The sequence below is a fragment of the Melanerpes formicivorus genome, unplaced genomic scaffold (assembly GCF_026170545.1).
Source record: "Melanerpes formicivorus ecotype bairdi unplaced genomic scaffold, bMelFor1.0.p_v2 SCAF_7, whole genome shotgun sequence".
NCBI classification, from domain to species: domain Eukaryota; kingdom Metazoa; phylum Chordata; class Aves; order Piciformes; family Picidae; genus Melanerpes; species Melanerpes formicivorus.
In genome coordinates, this window is record NW_027142359.1 from 10,074,370 (window position 1) to 10,095,611 (window position 21,242).

General features: G+C 38.5%; 1 protein-coding gene across 7 annotated transcripts in view; it reads right to left on the reverse strand.

Annotated features, from left to right (window-relative positions):
* GPSM2 (G protein signaling modulator 2) overlaps nt 1-21,242 on the reverse strand; it is a 30,306-nt gene that overhangs the window by 5,490 nt on the left and 3,574 nt on the right. For 3 of the 7 annotated variants that reach the window (XM_068140943.1, XM_068140946.1, XM_068140941.1), the window contains exons 2-11: nt 12,199-12,513; nt 6,043-6,264; nt 4,884-5,019; nt 4,269-4,411; nt 3,455-3,578; nt 3,091-3,206; nt 2,036-2,191; nt 1,177-1,285; nt 681-810; nt 104-174 (exon numbers count right to left, since the gene is read on the reverse strand). In XM_068140943.1, the coding sequence (XP_067997044.1) occupies nt 104-174; nt 681-810; nt 1,177-1,285; nt 2,036-2,191; nt 3,091-3,206; nt 3,455-3,578; nt 4,269-4,411; nt 4,884-5,019; nt 6,043-6,264; nt 12,199-12,260 (1,269 nt within the window). In that variant the 5' untranslated portion in view covers nt 12,261-12,513. Of the gene's footprint in view, nt 1-103; nt 175-680; nt 811-1,176; nt 1,286-2,035; nt 2,192-3,090; nt 3,207-3,454; nt 3,579-4,268; nt 4,412-4,883; nt 5,020-6,042; nt 6,265-7,831; nt 8,690-12,198; nt 12,514-18,213; nt 18,306-21,242 lie in introns of those variants that run through there. The other 4 variants (XM_068140942.1, XM_068140944.1, XM_068140945.1 and 1 more) reach the window with 4 other exon arrangements.

Genomic DNA, 21,242 nt, shown 5'->3' on the forward strand with positions numbered 1-21,242 from the left:
TTTCAAAGCATAAAACTTCTGACTCTTCATAACTGATCTAAGTTTAAACCCTTCTAATCATTTCATTGCAGTCTCACCAGCAGGACAGAAAGAAAGTGCCAACCTTTTCTGGTGTTAATTTCATAAGTTCCATGTTCTCCATACTGTGGCGGCGTCCTGCTCTTGGTCTGGTACCTTCAAAAAAGAATCAAGTTCATCTTTTTATCATTAAGGTTTGTGGTGTCACCTTCAAAGCTGTGGCTGCACTCACATAAGGTCCAACGTACAGCAATTCCAAGTTCTAAAACAATGCAGTTTAAAATACCAACAGAGAATAAATAACGACTAATAGAAGGACCCTTCAAAAACACACTGATCTAGGCTATGTAAGTTGCTTTTTTGGGACACGGAGAAGTAACACAGATCTTTGGACAGAAGAACATAAAATGAAGTGGGTTCTGTGACCACTAATGTTGCTATGATGGTAGGAAGAAAAAAGACACCATCTGGAAGCAGACATAAATCTCCCAGATGATAGAAGGAGGTGCTAAAGGGATCCACTACTGCAAAAACAACCCTTCTACTGCTGCAGGGGTGAGGGGAAGCCTGCACACTCAACCATCTGTACTCAGAAAACAATGAAAACAATGGATTCTTTTTCATGTCCTCTGTTAGGAAGTATTCCAGAAATTGGAACCTACCATTCAAACTGTTATCTACCATGTGGCTTTCTGACATCATGGAGGTATTTGTGCTGTAGCTTAACCCGAGAACCATTTGAAGATCTGAGAGATTAAGTCTAGCAGTAAGTTCCCCGCTTCTATCTCCTACCTGCAAGCAAATAAAAGTAAGCAGCTCTATCAGTGTAAGGAAGAACACACCTATGTAAATACAAAGCAAACCCTGTCCTCTAGATTTCTGGGAGAAGGAACCTGACAAAGTTTTCCTGATTGGAAACAGGAAATCTTTTTAATGAATTGTGTAACAACTAAAAGGTACAGAACTAAGTCCAAAATAACCTCTGCTAGATTATTAACTTGAGTTCTCTGCTGACACTGAGTTCTGAGCTACTTGCTCAGAAATCATTCAGAATCTGTTCCACTATTCAAAAGCACGTGCATGGGCATATCTCCACAAAATCACTGCAAGGAAGAGCAAAAGCCAACAGCCAGCATAAGCAGAGTGTGAAAACTGTACCTCTCTTGAAATCTCCAAGTGCCTTTCTGCAAAATGCATAGCTTGGTCATGATTTCCCAGAGCAGTGTATGCGTTGCCCAAACTCCAGCACGCTCTTCCTTCACCAATTCTGCAAAAAATAAACCCGTTGTCAGTTGCACCTTTCCCCACTGAACACTAGGGGGCAGATTTTCGCAGTAAGATTGCTATGCCAAGGGACGTGAAGGATGGCACCAGAAACCATTCCAACACCAACACATTAAGTGCTGTATTTAAAACTGTGAGCTGGCTATAACCATAAACATGAGCCAATCTAAGGGACAAAAAAAAAGTTTAAGCTCACAGCAGGCATCATGGAACATTCTACCACCTCTGCTTTTCCTCAGATTGCTTGCCGTATTATTCTCCATATATTCTGCTTAGGGAGTTAAGTACATTTAGAAGTTGTAAAAAAATTTAGTTGTACCTAATGTTATAAAAAAATGGCCTTAGAAATCGTAATACATAACAGCTGTATTACTCTCCTTTCCCCATCCCTTCCCATCATCTTAACTTGTGGAAAAGCTGGAGACACTCTTGTGAAGGTATGCAGAATGATTATAATGAAGTCATAGGAAACAGATCTGCTTTCCCTTCATTTACAAAGATACTGCTGGCAGAAGATGTAGTCAGTCATTCATCAATTCCTCGTCCATCTCAGCCTCATTAGCTGCAGTACTTTCACAAGTCTTTTTTTCACCCTGTATGAAAACTGCAGCCCAGCATTGTAGGGAATTCCCATTAATTCAGCTTTCACGTACAGAACAATGACAGCAGAGTTAGAGGCAACAGGATTTGGTTTAAGTGTCATGCATGTATTAAACAGTCTCTTAGGGCTTACTTATCATTTAATTCCTGAGCGATCACAAGGTGCTTCAAATGATAATCAATTGCTTTTTCATAGTCTTGAAGCAAAGTGTATGTGTTCCCAAGGCTGTAGCAGGCCTGTGCTTCCACTGCTCTGTCTTTAAGCTGTCGAGCCAGCTGTAAGGTCCTCCTGAAAGGAAGGGTTGGTCACCTCAAAAATCACTATAAGGAGATGGGTTTGGAAGTGTACTTGTGCAACTGAAATCCTTACACAAATAAAACTAAATGAGGACAGCAGGCAGGCAAATTAGCTGCTCTTCAGTGATGAGTTTCTGCCACTCCCCTCCACTGCAACCTATCTCCACTGACTTAATGAGAGCGCAGACTGATCCCTCAAACACCATCTTCTGATTTTAACTTACTGCTTCACCAATACCTTATAGCTGTTTTCCTGACAGTATACACTGGAAACAGTTTAGTACATTACAACAAACATTACAGTAAGTATAGTAACCATCAGTACGAGTGAGGCAGACCTATACACACCAAGCTCTGACACCCACCTAAGATGCTAATAACACCTAAAAGGTATCTTTGCCATGCTTGTATTTTCCCAAGTTACAGCAGTGACTGCTTAATGGTGCAGAGATAGAGACAAAAGGTCTTAATTGAAAATACTGACTACATATGTAAAATCTTGGTGACATGCACCACCTGTCTCAGCTGGAGAGTAGACCTGAGAGAACTGTCCCATCTTAGTTACTCAGACCACTACATAACTTGCTAAGACTTGGGTCTAGAATGAAGAGAAGCACCTATCAACAGAAAGTTGTGTACAGTGCTGAGAAGAATCTATTTAAAGCAACAAAAAAAATTAAGAAAATACAAAAGAATAATGCTGCCCTGCCCTTGAAAGAACCAGACTAGTTAAACGACTTGGGGAAAACAAGGGTTTTGCTAACCAAATGCAGCTCTTTTCTAAGTGGATTTTGAATAACAGCAGCTCTACAGTCAGTGAAAGTACCAAGCACAACAGAAGTAAACTGTCCAAGAAGAGGTATAAAGTATGTTTATAAACAGTCAACTAACTTGTAGTATTCTGAGGCAGTTTCAAATTCACCCAGGAAGATGTGGGCATTGCCGAGGTTGCTGTAGGCTCTTCTTTCTGCTGATCTATCGCCAAATTCTTTAGCAATTAGGAGACGCTTTAAAATGTGAAACAATTGCGTTAGTTACTAAATTGTGAACTTTGTAACAGATACTTGCACTCAGAAATGCACATAGTTTTCCCACCATGCATCTCCATCTGTTCTTTAGGCCAGCAATGCTTGACAAGAACAGCCAGACTTGAAGCTGTGTCAGTAAGATTTAAAGCTTGCATCATTATACAGGTGACTAAGATCAGGGGCAGTGAGATCACTAGAACAGAACTCTTTACTAGCACAGCATTTACCTGTTCATGGGCTAGAACTGCACTCCTGAAGTTGCCCAGAAGATAATGTGTGTTTCCCAGATTTCCAAAGGCACGTCCTTGTGCTGCTCTGTCTCCCAGCTCTGTCACTATTGTAAGGTTTTCCCTGTTTTGGAGGAACAGAGAAGGACACCAGTGGCTTTTTCAAGGATTTGCCTTTTCAACTCACAGTCATTTAATTATTTTTTTTACTCTTTCTATTTTCATAAAGTAAAAGGTAGAGGCTTTCTACTTTGGCCTATTTAACAGCCTTTATGCAACCATAAATCTTTCAATAAGTAGGAGACATTTCCTGTAAGGAACTGAATTGCATTCCTATAATCATAGAATGGGCTGGGCTGGAAGGGACCTCCAAAGGTCATCCAGTCTGACCTCCCCACAGTCAGTAGGGACACCCCCAACTAGACCACGAACCTCAGATAGAATATCTCCAGGGAAGAGGCCTCAACCACCTCCCTGGGCAACCTGTTCCAATATTCCACCACCCTCATAGTGAATTGCGCCCTCTTCTAGTTACAGAGCGGCATTATCTACAGGTACAGCTGTTAGCTCAGTCTGGTGTCAAGAGTACTGCTGGTTTCCAACATAAGGGAAGGGCCTGCCAGGCAGTAAGAGGTGCACTGAAAATGAGGACTAATGAAAAATAGTGTGCCGTCCAGTTCAAAAGGGGAAACAGATCCACAGGTACCACTGTTCTGTGCCACAGGTTAATTCATTACACCACAGATCTCCCAATAACCTAATGAACTAGACAGCAGCATTCTCTCCATCACCAATAGTTAAAGCTACTACTTACTCGTAATAATTTGCAGCTTTTTGTAAAGCATTTTTCACATCATCTGGAAGTTCCCCTGGATCGTGAGTCCCAGCACTAGCTACGTTTTTCCCCTTAGAGTGATACACATTTCCCAGGTTATACAGTGCTCTTGCTTCTCCAACCTAAGCCAAAAGTAAAGTAAGGCACACTTCAGTTGTGTCAAACTATTAAAAAAATCCACAGGTGGGAAAAAGTTTGTTAGCTGGTTGTCAACATATGTTCTGCACATTCTGGACAGTTTCTTGCCACCCACCTTACTCCCACCCAGTCACATTCTTCGATCAAATTGTTTTGCCACCTACTCCTTTTCTGAGGAGCACGATATATAATAATCCTTGAGAGCAATTTTCATTTAAAATTAAATTTAAAACAAAAAAACACAAGCAGAAAACAGGGTATTTAGTAATCTGCACCTACCATCTTCCAGGTGCAAACAACTGTCTTACAACTAACATATTATTACTGCCTAGAAGAGATAACGGACTAGTAGATGCTATCTACTTCCCTGGAAAAGGTGGCACACTCATCACCAATACAACAGAGTTCAGTAATGTGGATTAGCAGTTTACTCACAGATTCCTAAGAAATTCTTACCTTATCATTAAGCTCTCTGGAAATATCCAGATGTCTTTGACAACAAACAATAGCTTCTTCAAAATTCCCAAGTACCTTTAAGGTGTTGCCCAGATTGCCACTAGCCTTAGCTTCTCCCAGTAGATCTCCAATTGTCCTAAAATTGCACCAGCAAAGCACTCAGTTAATAGTGTAGAATTTGAAAGCAGGCAGGTAATCGATGTATGGTAGATAATTAGAAGAATTTATGAATAGAGGTGACAACCATGTAGATGCATATACAGTCAGTTCATATCTAAAATGCACTCACAAAGACATTCAGTTGTGGTTACAGACACGTCATTTGGTTGGTGCTGTTTGTGCAACTGCAAGTATTGATGGTATTGATGGTATTGATTATCTACTTAATATGTATATAAAAAAAACCCTAATGCTTATTTTAGGAAGATTATGTGGAAAGATAGTCCCAGCATCAGAAAGAGAGGTTTCATTTGACTGTCATAGCCTTGTATTCTTTATAAGCACATTGGTCTCACACAAAGCTCAGAGGTAATGCTGCATATTTCTTTATGATAAATGAGACTAAGGCAAAAACCTGACATTGAACCACTCAGATACTGGGGAATAACACAACAAAGGAAGTCCCCACAGGGCTACAGCCCTTGAGCAAGTTATGGCAGGGGGAAGGACAGATTTGTGCCTAAATTGAGGTGAGGTACATTGGGTGCCTGTGTCTTTTATAGGATTTATACTAAACCATTAGTAGTCAGATGCATGTATTAACTTATATATGGGGAGTTTAGATGTCACAATATTGGGAGTTTTACACAGAGAAACATGAGTTCTGTCTAGTTAACAGAAAGCCAGCTTAACATCCTGGAGAACCAGAAAGACTGTTTTAGGAAGAGGAAAGGGTAAAGAAAGGGTGGATTTTTTTAAAAGGCCAGTTAATTACCCACAAACCCAGTGAGGCCTCAGTTTGTGCTACAATTATTGTGCCAGAACAAGTATTAGCTCCCAGGTTAAGGGGCAATCAAGACCTTAAGCCCTCTGCCATCAACACATTCCCTCACTATCCAGTAGTAACAGCAGGGTTTTGTAGGAAGATGAACAGTTATCTGCTGGTCTCACAAGAATGGGATGAAATACAGAAGGTGGTTAAAGAAAGACAGATGATTACCTTGCAAGAGTTAAATCATGGTGATGGTATTCCAAGGCCTTTGCATATTCATGTAAGTAGAAATAGGCATTGCCTAACTGGCTGTAAATAGCACTGAGTGTTTTTAAATCTTCAGTTCCAACCTGAACAGCTGCTTCAAAGAAAGACACACCAGCTCGACAATCCCCTGCTTTACACAGGCGCTCACCTTCCAAAGCCAGCTCTAGGCAGGAAGCCTCCATCCTGCACAATTTAAGTAAAAAAAAAGAACCAGTCACTCTAGATGTAGTACTTTGTCCAACAGCCTCATTTCTAAAGAAGTAATTTTACTCAAGGGTCTCTTCAGGACAGGGAGTCAGTACCACATTACAAGCCATAAGCTTGGCACTACAATGTCCCAGAATCAATTGTGGAAATGGAAAGTACAACTTCAGCTGTGAAGAACAAATAGCTTCAGCTTTATGTTCTCCTTTCTTTATATACCAGGGAGAAAATCCAAGCACAGCTTTGTCCATACATAGCACCTGTAGGATTCAAAACTGCAGAGCTTGCACCATCTAGGTAATTTCAGCATAGCAACCTAAAAGCTATTCCTGGCAAATACTGATTATGAAGTATGTAAGCACTTGTATTTTTAGACTGATGCCACAGTTACCTGCAAAATGTCACATGGAAAAAATTAAAAAATCAAATATTCATGTGTACCAAAGACCATTACTATTTTCCAAAAAACACTGTCTTACATAATTCAATACTTAATCATTTCCCATAGTGGCACTGCAATGAAAAATCTGAGTCTGAAGAAAAATGATCCAGGTTGAATTAAGAACAAAATGTCAATTCAAGTTACTGAGATGTCAGCATTCCAGGAGGCATGGGAATAGTTTTTATTATGAGATTATTATTACACAAAATTGAATCATTACACAGGTACAAAATACTGCAAGCAGTGAAAAAAGATACTCCTGAATTGATCTCTAGCAGAATTTGCAGACTGCATTTTACACAATGAACAAAGAATCCATTACAGAATCGCAGGTAGCAAAAACCATTCAGACATATTTTTGCTACTGTGAATTGACGTGTACAAAAGGTCACATTTCAGTGTTAATAATCACATTCAACCATTTCCTACTTTCCAGTTCCAAGATGGGACAAAGGGAATGGAAAGGAGGATGAAAAAGAAGATTCCAGGGTCTTGATCTGAAGCAGTATCATTCTCCAGATTTTTCAAGGTTCATACATTTTCAGGTGCTCATCAAAATGCAATAATTTTAAGACTTTTATAAAAGAAAGCTCTTCTGTGTTGAAAAAGTGTGTGTTCGTAGTGCCAAGGAATGGACACCAACTGTAGATTTGCAAATCGTTTTGAATTTTTCTTCAAGATGGATTACACAGTAAGCATGAGGGCTTATGCTCCTAAAAAGAGCATTTTATGTAATTAGAGGTATCCTCATTAAGTCATAATTCTGTATTTACCTGTTGATAAGAACAAAGCATTTATAGAATTTGATTGCTAAAACATTTCCCTTCGTATGCAGAGATCAGTAATAGCGGCAATCAAATGTTTCCTGTTTCAGAAGCTATTTTCAAAGCAACACCAGAAGACAGCAGTTTTAACAAGACACAGTGATGCTGTATTTAACATATCTGCAATGTTTACAATTCTTAATGTTTTTCTAAATCAGACAGAAATAGGTTCCACAACATTCTACTGGAACCTGTGCTAGAAGGAAATCTTTTAGTCAAGAGAACAGGAAGAATTTGGATTGTAAGCAAAATAAGCTACCAACACAAAATAGTACCATACCTGCTGGTCTTCGACATTCCACAAGTTAAGCACAACGAGATGACAGACATGTTTAACCTTTGCAATCAAAAATACTATCTGCTCGGTAGCTGGTACAGATGCAGACAGTAAATGAGAACTTGGGCGTGAAGCTCTTCTCAGGCCCAACTTCTCAGGTTGGTTATCCATACCACAAGCAGTATTTTTAGGTTTGGAAATGCTTCTCAAACAAGTTAAAGAATTGCCATTTGCTGGAGCATGCAACCTGGTTCTTATTGCGTTGTGCATGTGGTGAATGGAAGTCAGAAAAGGGCAGAAATTATTAAGTACAGTTAAGTACAGGCAAAAATGATTACACCATCAGCAACTGAAGGTTTAAGGCTTCGTTGGGTAATCTTAATCCTATTTGAAGAGGTGTTCTCCGGGCACCTCATGTTAACTGACATGTCCAATTAAAGTGACGGCTAGAAAATATGGTGCTCCTTAGCACAAAGACTTAGACCATTACAGAACCACATTTGGTTCTTCAGATTTTAGCTTGACCAGTTGAAAAGGGTAGAGCAAAACGTGTGTATGACAATGTTAACCAGAAAGCTACACTGGACTCCTGTTTTGTAAGGCTGCCTCATCAATGAGGACAAAGCATAGTGTAGAAAGACACAAAGACCAGTACCAGGGGATGCTGTGGACAAGTAATTTTCCTGATACACTGCATCCAGTTTGTTGGGAACACAAATAACAATGAAGTTAAGGCTTATACCCAGTCTGAGGAAAATGAACTGTTATTACAGAGTGTGTCAATTCAACCAGAACTACAGCAAAAAAACGAGAATGGTAATTAGCAATTGTTTGGGTAAACAGAACCCAGAATTTAACACTACTCTTGAATGCAACACTAGAAAGACTGTGTTTACAGATTGCCAGAATCTATAGAGCAAATTAAACCTGTAATTCCATTTGGATCCATTCTTACTGAGCTTCTACAATTTCAAGCCTAAATAAGCCATAAAATAAAGAAAAAAAAAAAAAAAAAGAAATCTTTATTTCCACAGTTCCTGGTACCAAATATTAGTATTTTATTTGCATTACATAAGAACTATGACATCATTCAGTTATTTTAAAAGTTTGCTAGGCTTATCCATCAAGTAACAATATTGGACTCCAAGAAAGTTTAGTTTTGGTTTGGTTGGTGGGGTTTTTTCCCTCCACTACTTAAAAGGACCATTATGAAAATCAGCACTTGAAAGAAAACCCAAAAATGTACATAGGTGTTCTCCAGTCAAAAAATCCGTCACCTCTTTGGACTGTTTTAATAGTCACTACTAATGGTTAAATAGTATGTCAGCAGGCTAGCCAGGGCGAGGTTATCAATGTTTTAGGAAGTCATTAAATAGTTACAAGGAGCATATGAAATTACTTTCTCTGTTCCCCAGGCTGAACTGAATTACTTATTTATTCAACACCCAATGGCTAAACAAAAGACACATTGAATCTGCAGAGGAGAGAGGGGAACAAGACCCATTCATCTGTCTACTTCTAATGAAATTCTGTTCCTGCTAAGCAGGATAATGTTCTTCCAGACATTAGTGTGGAAATATTCATACAGGCATTTATTTTGTTATGCTGTTTATAGTTGCCTGGACCTGTTCACTGAAAAGCTGGCATCTCCTGAATAATTCCTCATTTGTAAAACTACCTCATCCTTATCTGTCCCTCTAAGCTTTTTATCTTACCTGGCTCACTTTTCCTTCCCCCCCCCTTCCCCTCCTCCCCAGTCTATTTTCTTCTTCCTTTTATTTTTTCATTCTTTCCTTTTTTTTCCCCCCTTGTTCTCCTATGACCTTCACATTCTCTTTGGAATCTCTGTTTACAACAATATAACCTCTATGCACATGCCTCCATCCTAATCTCCCTGTTGGTTTTTCTCCAATTTTAAAGTCTCCTTTCCTTCAGCTGTTTTCATCTTAACAAGAACAGAAAACTGGTAAGACAGATGAGAAACCTTGTGGAACACATGTTATGGAACATATCAATATGCATAACATGCCTAGATACAAAACCTACCCTATATATCTTCAATTCAGATGCATAAAATTACTGATGCCACAGCATCCTAAAAGTAAAGATGACTATTTCTGACTCTGCCCTAATTCTTGGGTTTTATAGGTAATGCAGAAGCATACAACTGACAAAAATAACTTAACTACACTTTCACTGTTATGCTGTGTTTAGTCAGACTAAAATTGATGGCAAACTTCTGAAACAAAACAAGAGAGACAGGTACTCAAAAAACCAACACACCTGAATTGCAGATTCTTTTGCTCCAGTAAGGACAAGAACAGTTACAAGGTTTTGGTGTATGAATTTAGCAGGCCGAGATAAGCAAGTTCTACAAATATTTACTCTACAGATCACTTACTAGTCTCATTTAATAACTTCAGTGTTTTATTTTCAGTCACTTAAAAAAAACATAATAAAAAAATAAATTACAATTTTCTTACACCAGCGTAAGTATTTTTACAGCTGGTCAGCTACTGTGGGGAGAAAGGAACAGCTTGCACAGTAAGAAACAGACACAAAGCAAAGCCTTTCCTTAGGCCACCAGCTTCATTTTAAAGTTCTGTTGGAAGACCAGTGGGAAGAAAGAGCAGTCTGAGAGACAAACGAGCCTGGGACAACACTTGTAGGTAAAAAAAACTTTGAATACTGAGAGATAACACCAGTAATTTATGACCTATTCTTTCCTGAATTAAGATTTGAAACTGCAGCCAAGTAAAATCTTCCCAAATTACAGCTATGAAGTCATCATAAATTTCAGGTTGAATACACTGAATTTGCAGCTTACATTTTTTAAAAGTTTAATGTTTAAACAAAAAATTAGAAGGATTACACCCTGATGATTTTAAAGTGTTTATCAGATTACTGCTCTTACAGAAAGGTTTAACCAGTTGTTTACAGAAAGGTTTAATGTTTTTGTTGTTAACCAGTATCATTCAAGCCTGTACTGAAATACAGCACGCAGTACCCTAATTGTGCTTGCCAACTTTTTTGAAGTTATTTTTGCTTTTTCAATTTACAGCAGACAATTGGCTTCCTTGCTTTCTTCTATTTACTTCTGTAATAGTACTCTGAACAGCTCCTGCTTTTATGAAAGAGTGCTCAAGGGTCTTCTGCAGCCATCTGGGGAGGATCAAGAGCTGCAGCATGGGTAAATGTGTTACAGGAATGCTGGGAGCTGGATACGGTCAAGAAACACTTCCCATAGAAGAAATATGATGCTCACACACTTAGAGATTCCTGCTGTCAAAGCCACCATATAAATATTTTAGCAAAATAAAGAGAACAAAGAATAAAATAGAGTTTGCTAATTTTCTTAATGTCCATGAAAAACTCCTCCTGCTGACTACACTGTTAAGCAGAACTAATGCTGTACTTCTATGAAATGAAGAGAACCAATCCAACAGCATGCTAACACTGCTGGAACATTTTCAGAATTAGTTTTAAGCCATAGTATGTAATGCCTGACAAATAAAGGTAGTGCTTTGTTCCTGTTAGCTAGCAAGGAAAAGGCCTCCAAAGCAAGGATGACCAGGGTAGCAGTGTGGGGGGAGAGCACATACCAAGAACGATGCTTTCTATGTGTTCTGAAACAATACTTCCAGTGTTGCGCTGTCCCTTCCTATTGAACAAGCTACAAGATTTACCCTTCCAAACACCAGCCATCCCAAACACCACACACCCCACAATGCCTCTGTTGTTCAGGTTCATTAGAGCGAGTTTGCAATGCTGACATCTTGTCCTATGTCTGTAAAGGGGATTCCAGAAGGAAAATGATAAATGCTGTCAGAAAGCAAATCACACGTCCTCTTGACTTGCAGTAATAGTACATTTTTAGTCCAAGATATCAAAGCAGTTCAGGTCTCTCAATCAAATCTCATTTATTTTAAGCAAGGAAAACACTGCTCTAGGTCACAGTGCACCTAAAAATTCATTATTCACAAAAGCAGTAACTGGAACAAGTAGAGAAGTTTATCAGGCAAGTCTCAATAATTTGCATATCCAGACCAAAAGACAGAAGAAGAGAGTGAATATTACCATGCAGAGACCATGCTACATACCATTCCATCAGAAATACAAAGTAATACAGTCATGCACTACTGTTACCACACATTTCCAATACTATACAATCATGTCACTACAGAAGTATCATCTACTGCATAACAAATGGGAAGCTTCATAGTTCAGAAATTGAAAAAAAAAGTAAATTTGGTTTAGCTTTCAGTTTTAATAACACTAGTAACAGAGTTAGCAAACTATTTGTTACAACTGGTTTATGTTCTGTTATTAATAGCACTTACTCATCCATAATAAACTTAATACAGTCTTACCTGTATCGCACATGAAAAGAACGATCCTCAGGCATGCTTATCAAAACATTATTTTCCTCCATTGAGTTGCATTATCAGTAGAGAAAATAATATTGTTCTGTAGTAGGGTAAGTACTTTATTATGGAGAACTGCGGTCAGAACACCATTCCAGTTAGTATGTATATTAATAAGCTGGAGTAAAGATATCCTAAGCTCCTGTTGAAAAACTCTTCTTTATTACTAAGATTAGGACACTGTCAGACACATCTTAAACCTTCAGCAACGTGTTCAAGTTCTTTCATCTGTGGCCCTTTAAGGTCCATTCGGCTGTGCTTCTGCAAAGGGAACACACAAGATGCTTGGCTTTAAGTCTCATAGTCAGCTAATAACTCATAATCATTTGCAGATGATGTAAAAGCATAACACTACTCATACTAAGCAGGAAGCATCAATCAAGAACTTAAAGCCAGAGCCAAAGCCTTCTACATACATGTGGCAATTCCTGTAGGCAAACAAGCAAGCAAGCAAGCAAAGGAGGTTAAACAAACAAAACCTAATGCTCCTTTTTCTGTTGGAAACTTTAATTTATTCTTGTTACAGTATTCATTGGCTTCACCAAGTTCCAAGCAAACAGCTTAAAGCATGAAAGCTACAGAATGACAGGCATAAGATAAAACATCACAAATTTGTTTACATGTAAACAGTAATACTGAAACTGATAGTAAGCTTAAGTCCCACAGTGGTCAGAACTTGTTGGCACAATCCCATCTAGAGGTCATCCATTCTGGAGATCATTCCACCAGGAACATTAGGAGCATAGAAGACAGCAGAGATTTAAGCTATATTCTCCTTTCCCCTTCCTGCTCCCAAAAGAAAAGGGGGAGGTACAGGCCTTTGGGGATTTTGTAGGGTTTGCTGTTTTTCTCTTATTGTTTTATTGCTTGTTTGCTTTTTTAAACTGGCCTCACATTCTAAAATGCTGCAGCACAGTCACAGGATAAAAACTCTTCTTCAAAGGGGTTGAAGCAGCCAGCATGCATTTGATGTATTTAGGCTGGCAGGGAAAAGATTAGCAGAAAAGAAAACTCTGTATTCAAAGATTTACCCACTTTTAGGCATATTTTTAGTAGAAAAGTTGACATATTTATTGCTCAGTGCTAGTATTACCTTCCTTTTAAGTAAACATATGGTTGTGTAATTGATGAATGCATATTTTATCAAGAGACATGTCAAAAGACAAGGAGAGAGCTCCTATTTAAAACTGTCACCAGAAGTAAATGCAACCCTCTCTGTATTTAATTGTCATTGTGGGTCATGCCTTTTTGTCTCACTAGTTTTACCAAGCAGCAGCCATGAAGATTCATGTTTCTGATCATACTCTGCTTTGACAGCACCCTCTAACATCTGTTTGACTGCAAGAATGTGGATGGTCTGTTTTGACCTTCCACACTCACCATTAGAATTATTTGGCACCCACAAGCGGGCGTAGGTATATTTTTGCAATCACAAAGTGTGACACACACAGTTTACAATACCACTGCAACCCACAGACTGGGAAGATGTGTTCTGGGTATTTACTCTCCGGAAGTTTGTCCGAACCTCAGATCAGATAACTCATACAAGCAGGTAGTTGTAAGCCACCCAATCTCCAGCAATCACCCATGAACATTCCTACTGCTCATCAGATGCAATGGAATTGAAAGATCTCTTCCACAGGTGGATACACTCATGCAAATTACCACACAGCAAGCTATGAAGTGTGTACTTCAACAAGTGCCATGGATCATGGAATAATGAGGGTGGCAATTTGCTGTATATTTATACTGTGATGGAAATTCACTAAATCCTTTAAGAAGCTTTTTTTTTTTTTTTTTAAATAAAAAGCCAAATTTAATTTCAAAAGTTAATTAGCATTACATTTCACATTAGCAGCTCATGGCTTTGTTTTATCTGACATACATGTCTATCTTCATCTCCTTTATGCCACCATCTTCAAGCAGCTGGAACCACAACTCCTGCCTTCTTCCCTCCTCACTGGTCATACGGCACATTCCTGGACTTGGGATGGTGACACTGACTCACCCAAGTTGGGCAACACATCACGATCACAGATCCAACAAAATTACTGGGTCTGGTCTTCATATCTCGCTTCCTTTACCCATAACTCATTAGGATGTTAAGTTATGCCTTCAGCCTTGCCAATGTTTTACTGCTTACACTTACAAGCACATTGATTAGAGTGGTGCACTCAAAATTCAAGAGGTGGAAATCAATGAACACTTCCACAGGTGTAAACTGGCTTTGGAAGGATTACACTGCAGCAGACTAAGCCTTGCTCTCCCAACTCATGGAACTGTTCAGAATATCTCTGTGTAATCAAGCCTTTCCTGATCTGGTGGTGATCAGACAGGACACAGTACTTCAGCAGAAAAGTTCAGTGAAGTAACAGAATTCTGGAGAAATTCTACTCTACTGGCTGTAAAACAGACTTTCTCACAAGCTTGCATTTTTACTTAAAACTTCATGTAGCATGAAAAAAAGCACTTGGTGCTCACTAGGAAAAATATCCAAGTTAACACAAAGCAGCTGCATTGAGTTTATTCTGTCCACACCCCTGAACAATGCAAAATCCATATCCATGTTATAGAGCTTCCTTTCAGGAAAGCACAAATACAAAACTGAAGTTACAGACATCATTTTAAAATGCAGAGCTTTGCTATTCCAGCTGTCAAATGCAGGCAGCCCTAGCTTTTTTGAAATTTCAAAAAACTGTAGAAAAGCACACAGAAAAAAGATTGTGCCTCCTTCAGAAATGGAAAATGAAGCTGGTGTTACTAATTACACAGCGGTATGATACCGAAACCAAACCAAACACCATCATCTCTCTCCAAAAATCAAATAAAGCAAAACGGGTCAGAGAATAAAATGTACCAGCCAGTTTATATCCCACAGTAAGCAAAATATGCACTTTATCAACTCTTCTATTAGGAGAGAAGGTGAGCCATAGTTAGGATTTATCCACCCTGCCTATGAACAGCTATAGGGTTTATCCACTCTGTCTATAAACAGCTAAAGGATCTTCAATTAAACCATCAGTAAAGAGCTAACTGCCTCATTTCAACGCTTTATCTAAAACCTGTACTTAGCACTGCCAAAAAATACCTTTTTGTTCTTTTTCTATTAAATATTTATATAGAAGCTATATAAATGCAAAAGCTTGGGGTTCGCATGGCAAGGGGGTTTTAGATTGAATTCCTTACTAAACTCTGTGATTAACTTGATTCTCTGAAATTACATAAACCTGTTAACTTCTACAAATTTTACAATGGAATTTAAAAAATATGGTAAAATATTAATGTTACATACAGAAAGGAATCCCACACAACAACACTCTAAGAAGTGAAACCCCACCATGCTTGCATTTATTCAGTATTTTTCCTACAATTATTATCAATGTCCTCAGAAAGGAACCTAAGGCCTAATGGCTGATGCTCACAAAAGTACTGCTCAACCTTCCATTAACAGCACACATGTATCACTGATTCAATTCAGTGGAAAAACTTGAATGAGGCTTACTCACTCTCAAGAAAAATTACAGAACAAAGCCATACTCCCTCATATTCAATTCTGTTTGAAACTGGGAGAAGAGGAGGCTCAGGGGAGACCTTACTGCTGTCTACAACTACCTGAAGGGAGGCTGTAGACAGGAGGGGTTTTGGTCTCTTCTCCCAGGCAACCAGCACCACAAGAAGAGAACACAGTCTCAAGCTGTGCCAGGGGAGGTTTAGGCTGGGTGTTAGGAAGAAGTTCTTCATAGAAAGAGTTATTGGCCATTGGAATGGGCTGTTCAGGGAGGTATAGTAGTCACCATCACTGGAGGTGTTTAGGAAGAGACTTGATGGTGTGCTTGGTGCTATGGTTTAGTTGATTAGATAGTGTTGGATGATAGCTTGGACTCAATGATCTTGAAGGTCTCTTCCAACCTGGTTAATTCTATTCTATTCTGTTCAGTGTATTTCAAGTTCTTGATGGCAATAAAACAATAGCTATAATTTCTTGCTCAACAACCTGTTATGCGAGCTGATTTTCCTAATTTTTACAACTTTGGGACAAGCATTTCATGTTTTCAGGCATTTTTACTTTCAGAAAAATTTCATTACCTACTATGAATTTTAGCACAATAGCAGACAATTGGCCTGCAGTTCTTAGTTACACTGAACATCAAGGATAGGTCTCTTTATTTTAATTTCTGATAGAATACCATATTCCCACACAAGTGAAAATTAATTGGTGAGTAACAGAAAGTCCATACTGATATGTCTTAGCAATATACAGAACCAGTAATCACAATATACTTGGAGACAGAGAAGCAGCTTCACTGCTTCCTTGCCTCAATCCACACCTTTCTTCTTGGAGTCTGTAGGAGGACCAGAAGTATTGCTTTGTTTACCAACAGCGAGCTACATGGCTGACTGGCTGATGTACGCTGACTACTGACTTGAGGACTGACAAACAGTATCTAACAGATTCTTTCTGCCTTTTCCTAAAGGAGACAATCAAGTAATGCCTTCCCTAACCATCTGCTGTTTTTCACAAAGCTACAGGAAAGGAGCATCTGAGAAATGAAGACAACACTGACTGAAAGATTCAAAATTTAATCAAGGAAGGCATGGATAGAGATAGACCAATTGCACAAATTGTATTTCCTTGGAATAATTAGCTACAGAGACAGACTCCCAGGATTAAGGCAAATTTCCCAGTGGTGAACTAGGTTTAACTTTCTTTTCAGGAAAAAACTGGAGCATGGGTGGAAAAAAACCTCAAAACTGAAAAGAACGTCAAACTGGATTATCAAAAATTAAACAGAGCTTTGCATACCCTATGGAGAAAGAGACACACTAAACAACAAAAATAGACTGATGATTCCATTACTAAAATATACATTAGCTTGGCTCCAGACCTTCAGTATAAACCACCATATAAACACATTCAGAATTAGACAAACCATAATTTTACTCTTCAATACTATTTTTAAAATATACCTCGATTAACATAGACTCCTAAAAATAAACAAACAGATAAGCTAAATTCTGTATCAGGTTTAATTTTCAATTTACATAGAAAAAAAAAATCCTCATTAGCATTTCTGCACTAATAATGTAGTACCCTGTGAACAAACCTTAAAATAACTATGTGCCATGTTGGGAAAAAGCTAATTTTTTCACACCTTCAGCACAGTAAGTGACTAGTTAAGAGAACAGATATAAAAAAAAAAATGTACTAAGAGCAGTATGGTTACTCTCTGCAGCTTAATTTTAAAACTCCCCTCTGCACCACTTTTGACAGAAGCTCAAAAGCTGATTAGCTTGCAGCACACAGATACCACTTTCACTGATGAAGAGAATCTGAGGTTTTGTTCAGGGTCAGTGATGATGTGGAACAATAGAACAATACCTCCTGTGCAATACTCTTTTTTCTCCTAATGGATTTACATACAGAGCAGATAGCCCTAGAATAAAGCATGGGGCTCCTTTTAAAGGACTGGCTTAGCATCTACAGCACAAGCAGCACACGAGCGCACTGCACAGCATACAACCCAAGCACTGCGTACAGAAAACACTAAAGGGTTGAACCTAAGGGACAGAACCGGAAAGCTGAGCTTTATAGACAACTACCTCAGACACACCTACCAGGTGTGAATCTGATAAAGCAGATCTGCTGATCTTGTAATCACTATGGAGCACAGGAAAGACACAGCCTAACATATCCTATGCTATCAGGCTTATCATACAAGCTGCAAATAAATTAAGACCACTGTCTAATCCTCTTAATTCAGATACTCCCTCTTCTGCCCCTATTATATCCACCATGCTGACTTACAAATACAGACCCATATGAAACTAAGACACATTAATGAATACAGCCCTAAAATGGGAGGGGTTGGTAATATATTGGCTTTGAATCATGCCTGACGGAATTTCAGCAAAAAGGAATCCTACCAACTCACTGCTCCACAAGTCTGGAATTTCACTTACAGTATATAGATAGAAGAAGGAACATAGAAGTTTCCTCTCCTCCCCCAAACCATGTGGACAGAGCTTTCTTCTATATATGAAACATCAGCTCCCTGGTGGAAAGAGAATTAAACAATTGTAACTGACAGCTTAAGGCTAGACAGACATTTTATTACCAAACTGACCGAGGCACAGCCAACTATCTTTTATAAATCAAAAGAACAGAATTTTTGTTGTGACTCCATAATCTAGGAAATTATTTCATCTCTCTTCTTATCCAGTTAATGTCCAAGACATCAGTATACTCAGCATAATCTGCAGGTTTTTTAGACAGTCAAATTTCTGGACAGAATCCGCTATCTCCAGTGACTCTAAACACCGTATTTTCACCCAGCAATCTGAATGAAATCAAATACTTTTTTTCCTTTTTTCTTTCCTAAGAATAATTAAAAGCAGAAAGAGATGCCAGAAACCAAGAAGAATGATGCAATATGTGACAAAAACTATACATCCTCATTGCTAGTATATGCAGAGTACTGTCACAGTTCCAGGCCACTCTATTAACTTCAGCAAATCTGAAGGTGCCCTACTAGGCATAGTTAAGCTATAGCACAGCTTTGCAAACAGGAATATTTAAGGCATCTGGCAATGACACAGGCCATATAGTGACAAAGTCTTAGAATGATTTAAGACAAACCCCAAACAAACAGCTAGCACATTAGAGTACAGTAACACAAAGAAGCAACAGATGTACATATTAGAGTGATAGGAGCATATCGGTGTTGAATAGTGCAAAGGTGGACCTCTCAGTGCTTCAAAGACAGACTATCCTTCCAGAAAGAATCCTTTTTTCTAAGGGAAATAGTATTTAGATGGAAACCAGCTTGCTACTTAATGTACATTACTACCTCGTGTGCAAGTTGAAGAACTGGGTGTAGCTAACATGAGTAACCACAGGCACTTTTATTATAAGGATACTCCTACAGATAGTTTATGTAAGTGTGGCAGTTTTAGGCTATGCCTTTAAAACTTAGCTGCAGATTTCGAGCAGAAAAGTAGAAAAATGTAAATAAATCACTATTGGGTGTAAATAGTAGAGGTTCAGTGAATTCAGCTGGACCTGCACACTCAGATTTACTATGAAAGGTAGAAGGTGATAGAGTTCCTGTTGTTAGAGAAAAGCATTTGTTGGGCAAAACTGTTTGAGTATTTTCTCCTTCAGGAGAGGTTAAACTGTCCGAGGAGTGGTTTCTCCTGAAGATCCTGGTCACACTTACTGGGTGATATAAGGGAATGGTGAAATTCAGTGCATTCCACAAAGAAATCTAACTTCAGCTAAGAGAGTTTGAATTTAGAGTGTTGTACAGATACAACATTGCACCCAAAGGAAGAATCCATGACGAATCTACGGTGCACAAACCCTAAGAACCTTGAGAGCCCTGGGTCAACTGAGAGTTCCTGTTCCTTGTTTCCTGGTTTTTGGACTTCTGAATCACCTACATCTGAGGATAGACAGAACGGACTATGAACTTTATTTACTTATTGTAGATATTGTTTTAAATTAGATGGATAGTATTAGCAGCCAATAAAATTGCGGAGAAGAGGTGGATTGTGGCAGTTTTAGGCTATGCCTTTAAAACATAGCTGCAGATTTCAAGCAGAAAAGTAAAAAAATATAAATAAATCACTATCGGGTGTAGAAAGGAAAACAAAGTATTATTCTAAACAAATTCATTGGACAAAATATCTGAGATAAGAGCAGCTGTATCATAACAACTCTTCACATTACACTTCCATTCCCATTACTTTTCTTGTCTCTTCTTGGCTGTTCTGCTTTGCCTTGGAGATAACAACTCTATGGCTGACCTTCAGATAAGAACTAACACTCCTTTCTCTCAATTCCTCTTTTCCTCTGGTACAGGGGGAAGGGGTGGGAGAAGTGGAGCACCTTCCCTGTTCTCTTTTGGGGACCAGTGGGGTTTCCGTGTTATTTGCTAATTGTAAATATCTATATAATATTGTAAATACTGTATATTCTATACATCTTCATTGCATTCCATTGTAGAGTGTAGTTTTTGCTTGTAAACACAGCATTCATTTGCTTCTGAGTTAGTCTGGCTGAGTTAATGCTGGAGGAAACTTCAACCCACCACAGTAAGCTATCTATTTAAATCCTAAAGTGAGGTGATCCCACACTATGACAAAATAAGAAAGGAAAAGAACATGAAGTGCAAAGAGACTATACCTAATATCCCCATAATAAAACGAATCAGGCAACTGAAAAACAATTCTAAATATAGCAAGATTAAGATTTCAGGTACAAGATGACAGTACAAGAACATCCTCTCTTTGCCTTAAACAAAAAAGGGCAAAATCAGACCAGCTCGTAATTTTTCACATCTTCAATATATGTATCTTTTATCAGGCCAAGTTCCAATTTTCCACATAATGTCATTCAGAGACTGAAAAAATACCATGCTGCCTTCTTTCCATGCATCCCACAATTTGGGATGAGATTTGCAAATTTTAAGTGTTTAAATGTCACAACAGACTTCAGTGACAGTTCTCAGCAACTTGTGATTCGTTTATTCTTAGCATAATTGAAATCATACTACCACAAAACCACTGCAGATTTTTGTTACTGAGTTCTGAACAAAAATCTGACCCTTTCTCCTTCTGCTTATTAGGGACAACAACACAAATTAACATAATATTAAATCTCAAGCCTCTCCCAGCCAGAAAGACAATCACTCAAGTATCTTCAGTTTGGGAAATGGAGCACGTTATACAATGTGAAAGAACACCAGATGGGAAGAGTTCAGCACAAAACACTGACTATTTGTACTTAAACTGGTAAGAGGAAGTTGATCTCTCCAGTAAAATGTAGTGTAAGGTACAGGCTTGGAGGTGTGGTATGAAAGGAATAAAATTCCTAACAGTACACTACCAGGACAATGAAAGCAAAAAAAAAGTGTAGTAAACAGAAATAGGAAAGAAATAAAGGTTTAGAAAGACTTGTTTGTAGATCTTGTATTGTTTGTATTTCCTGT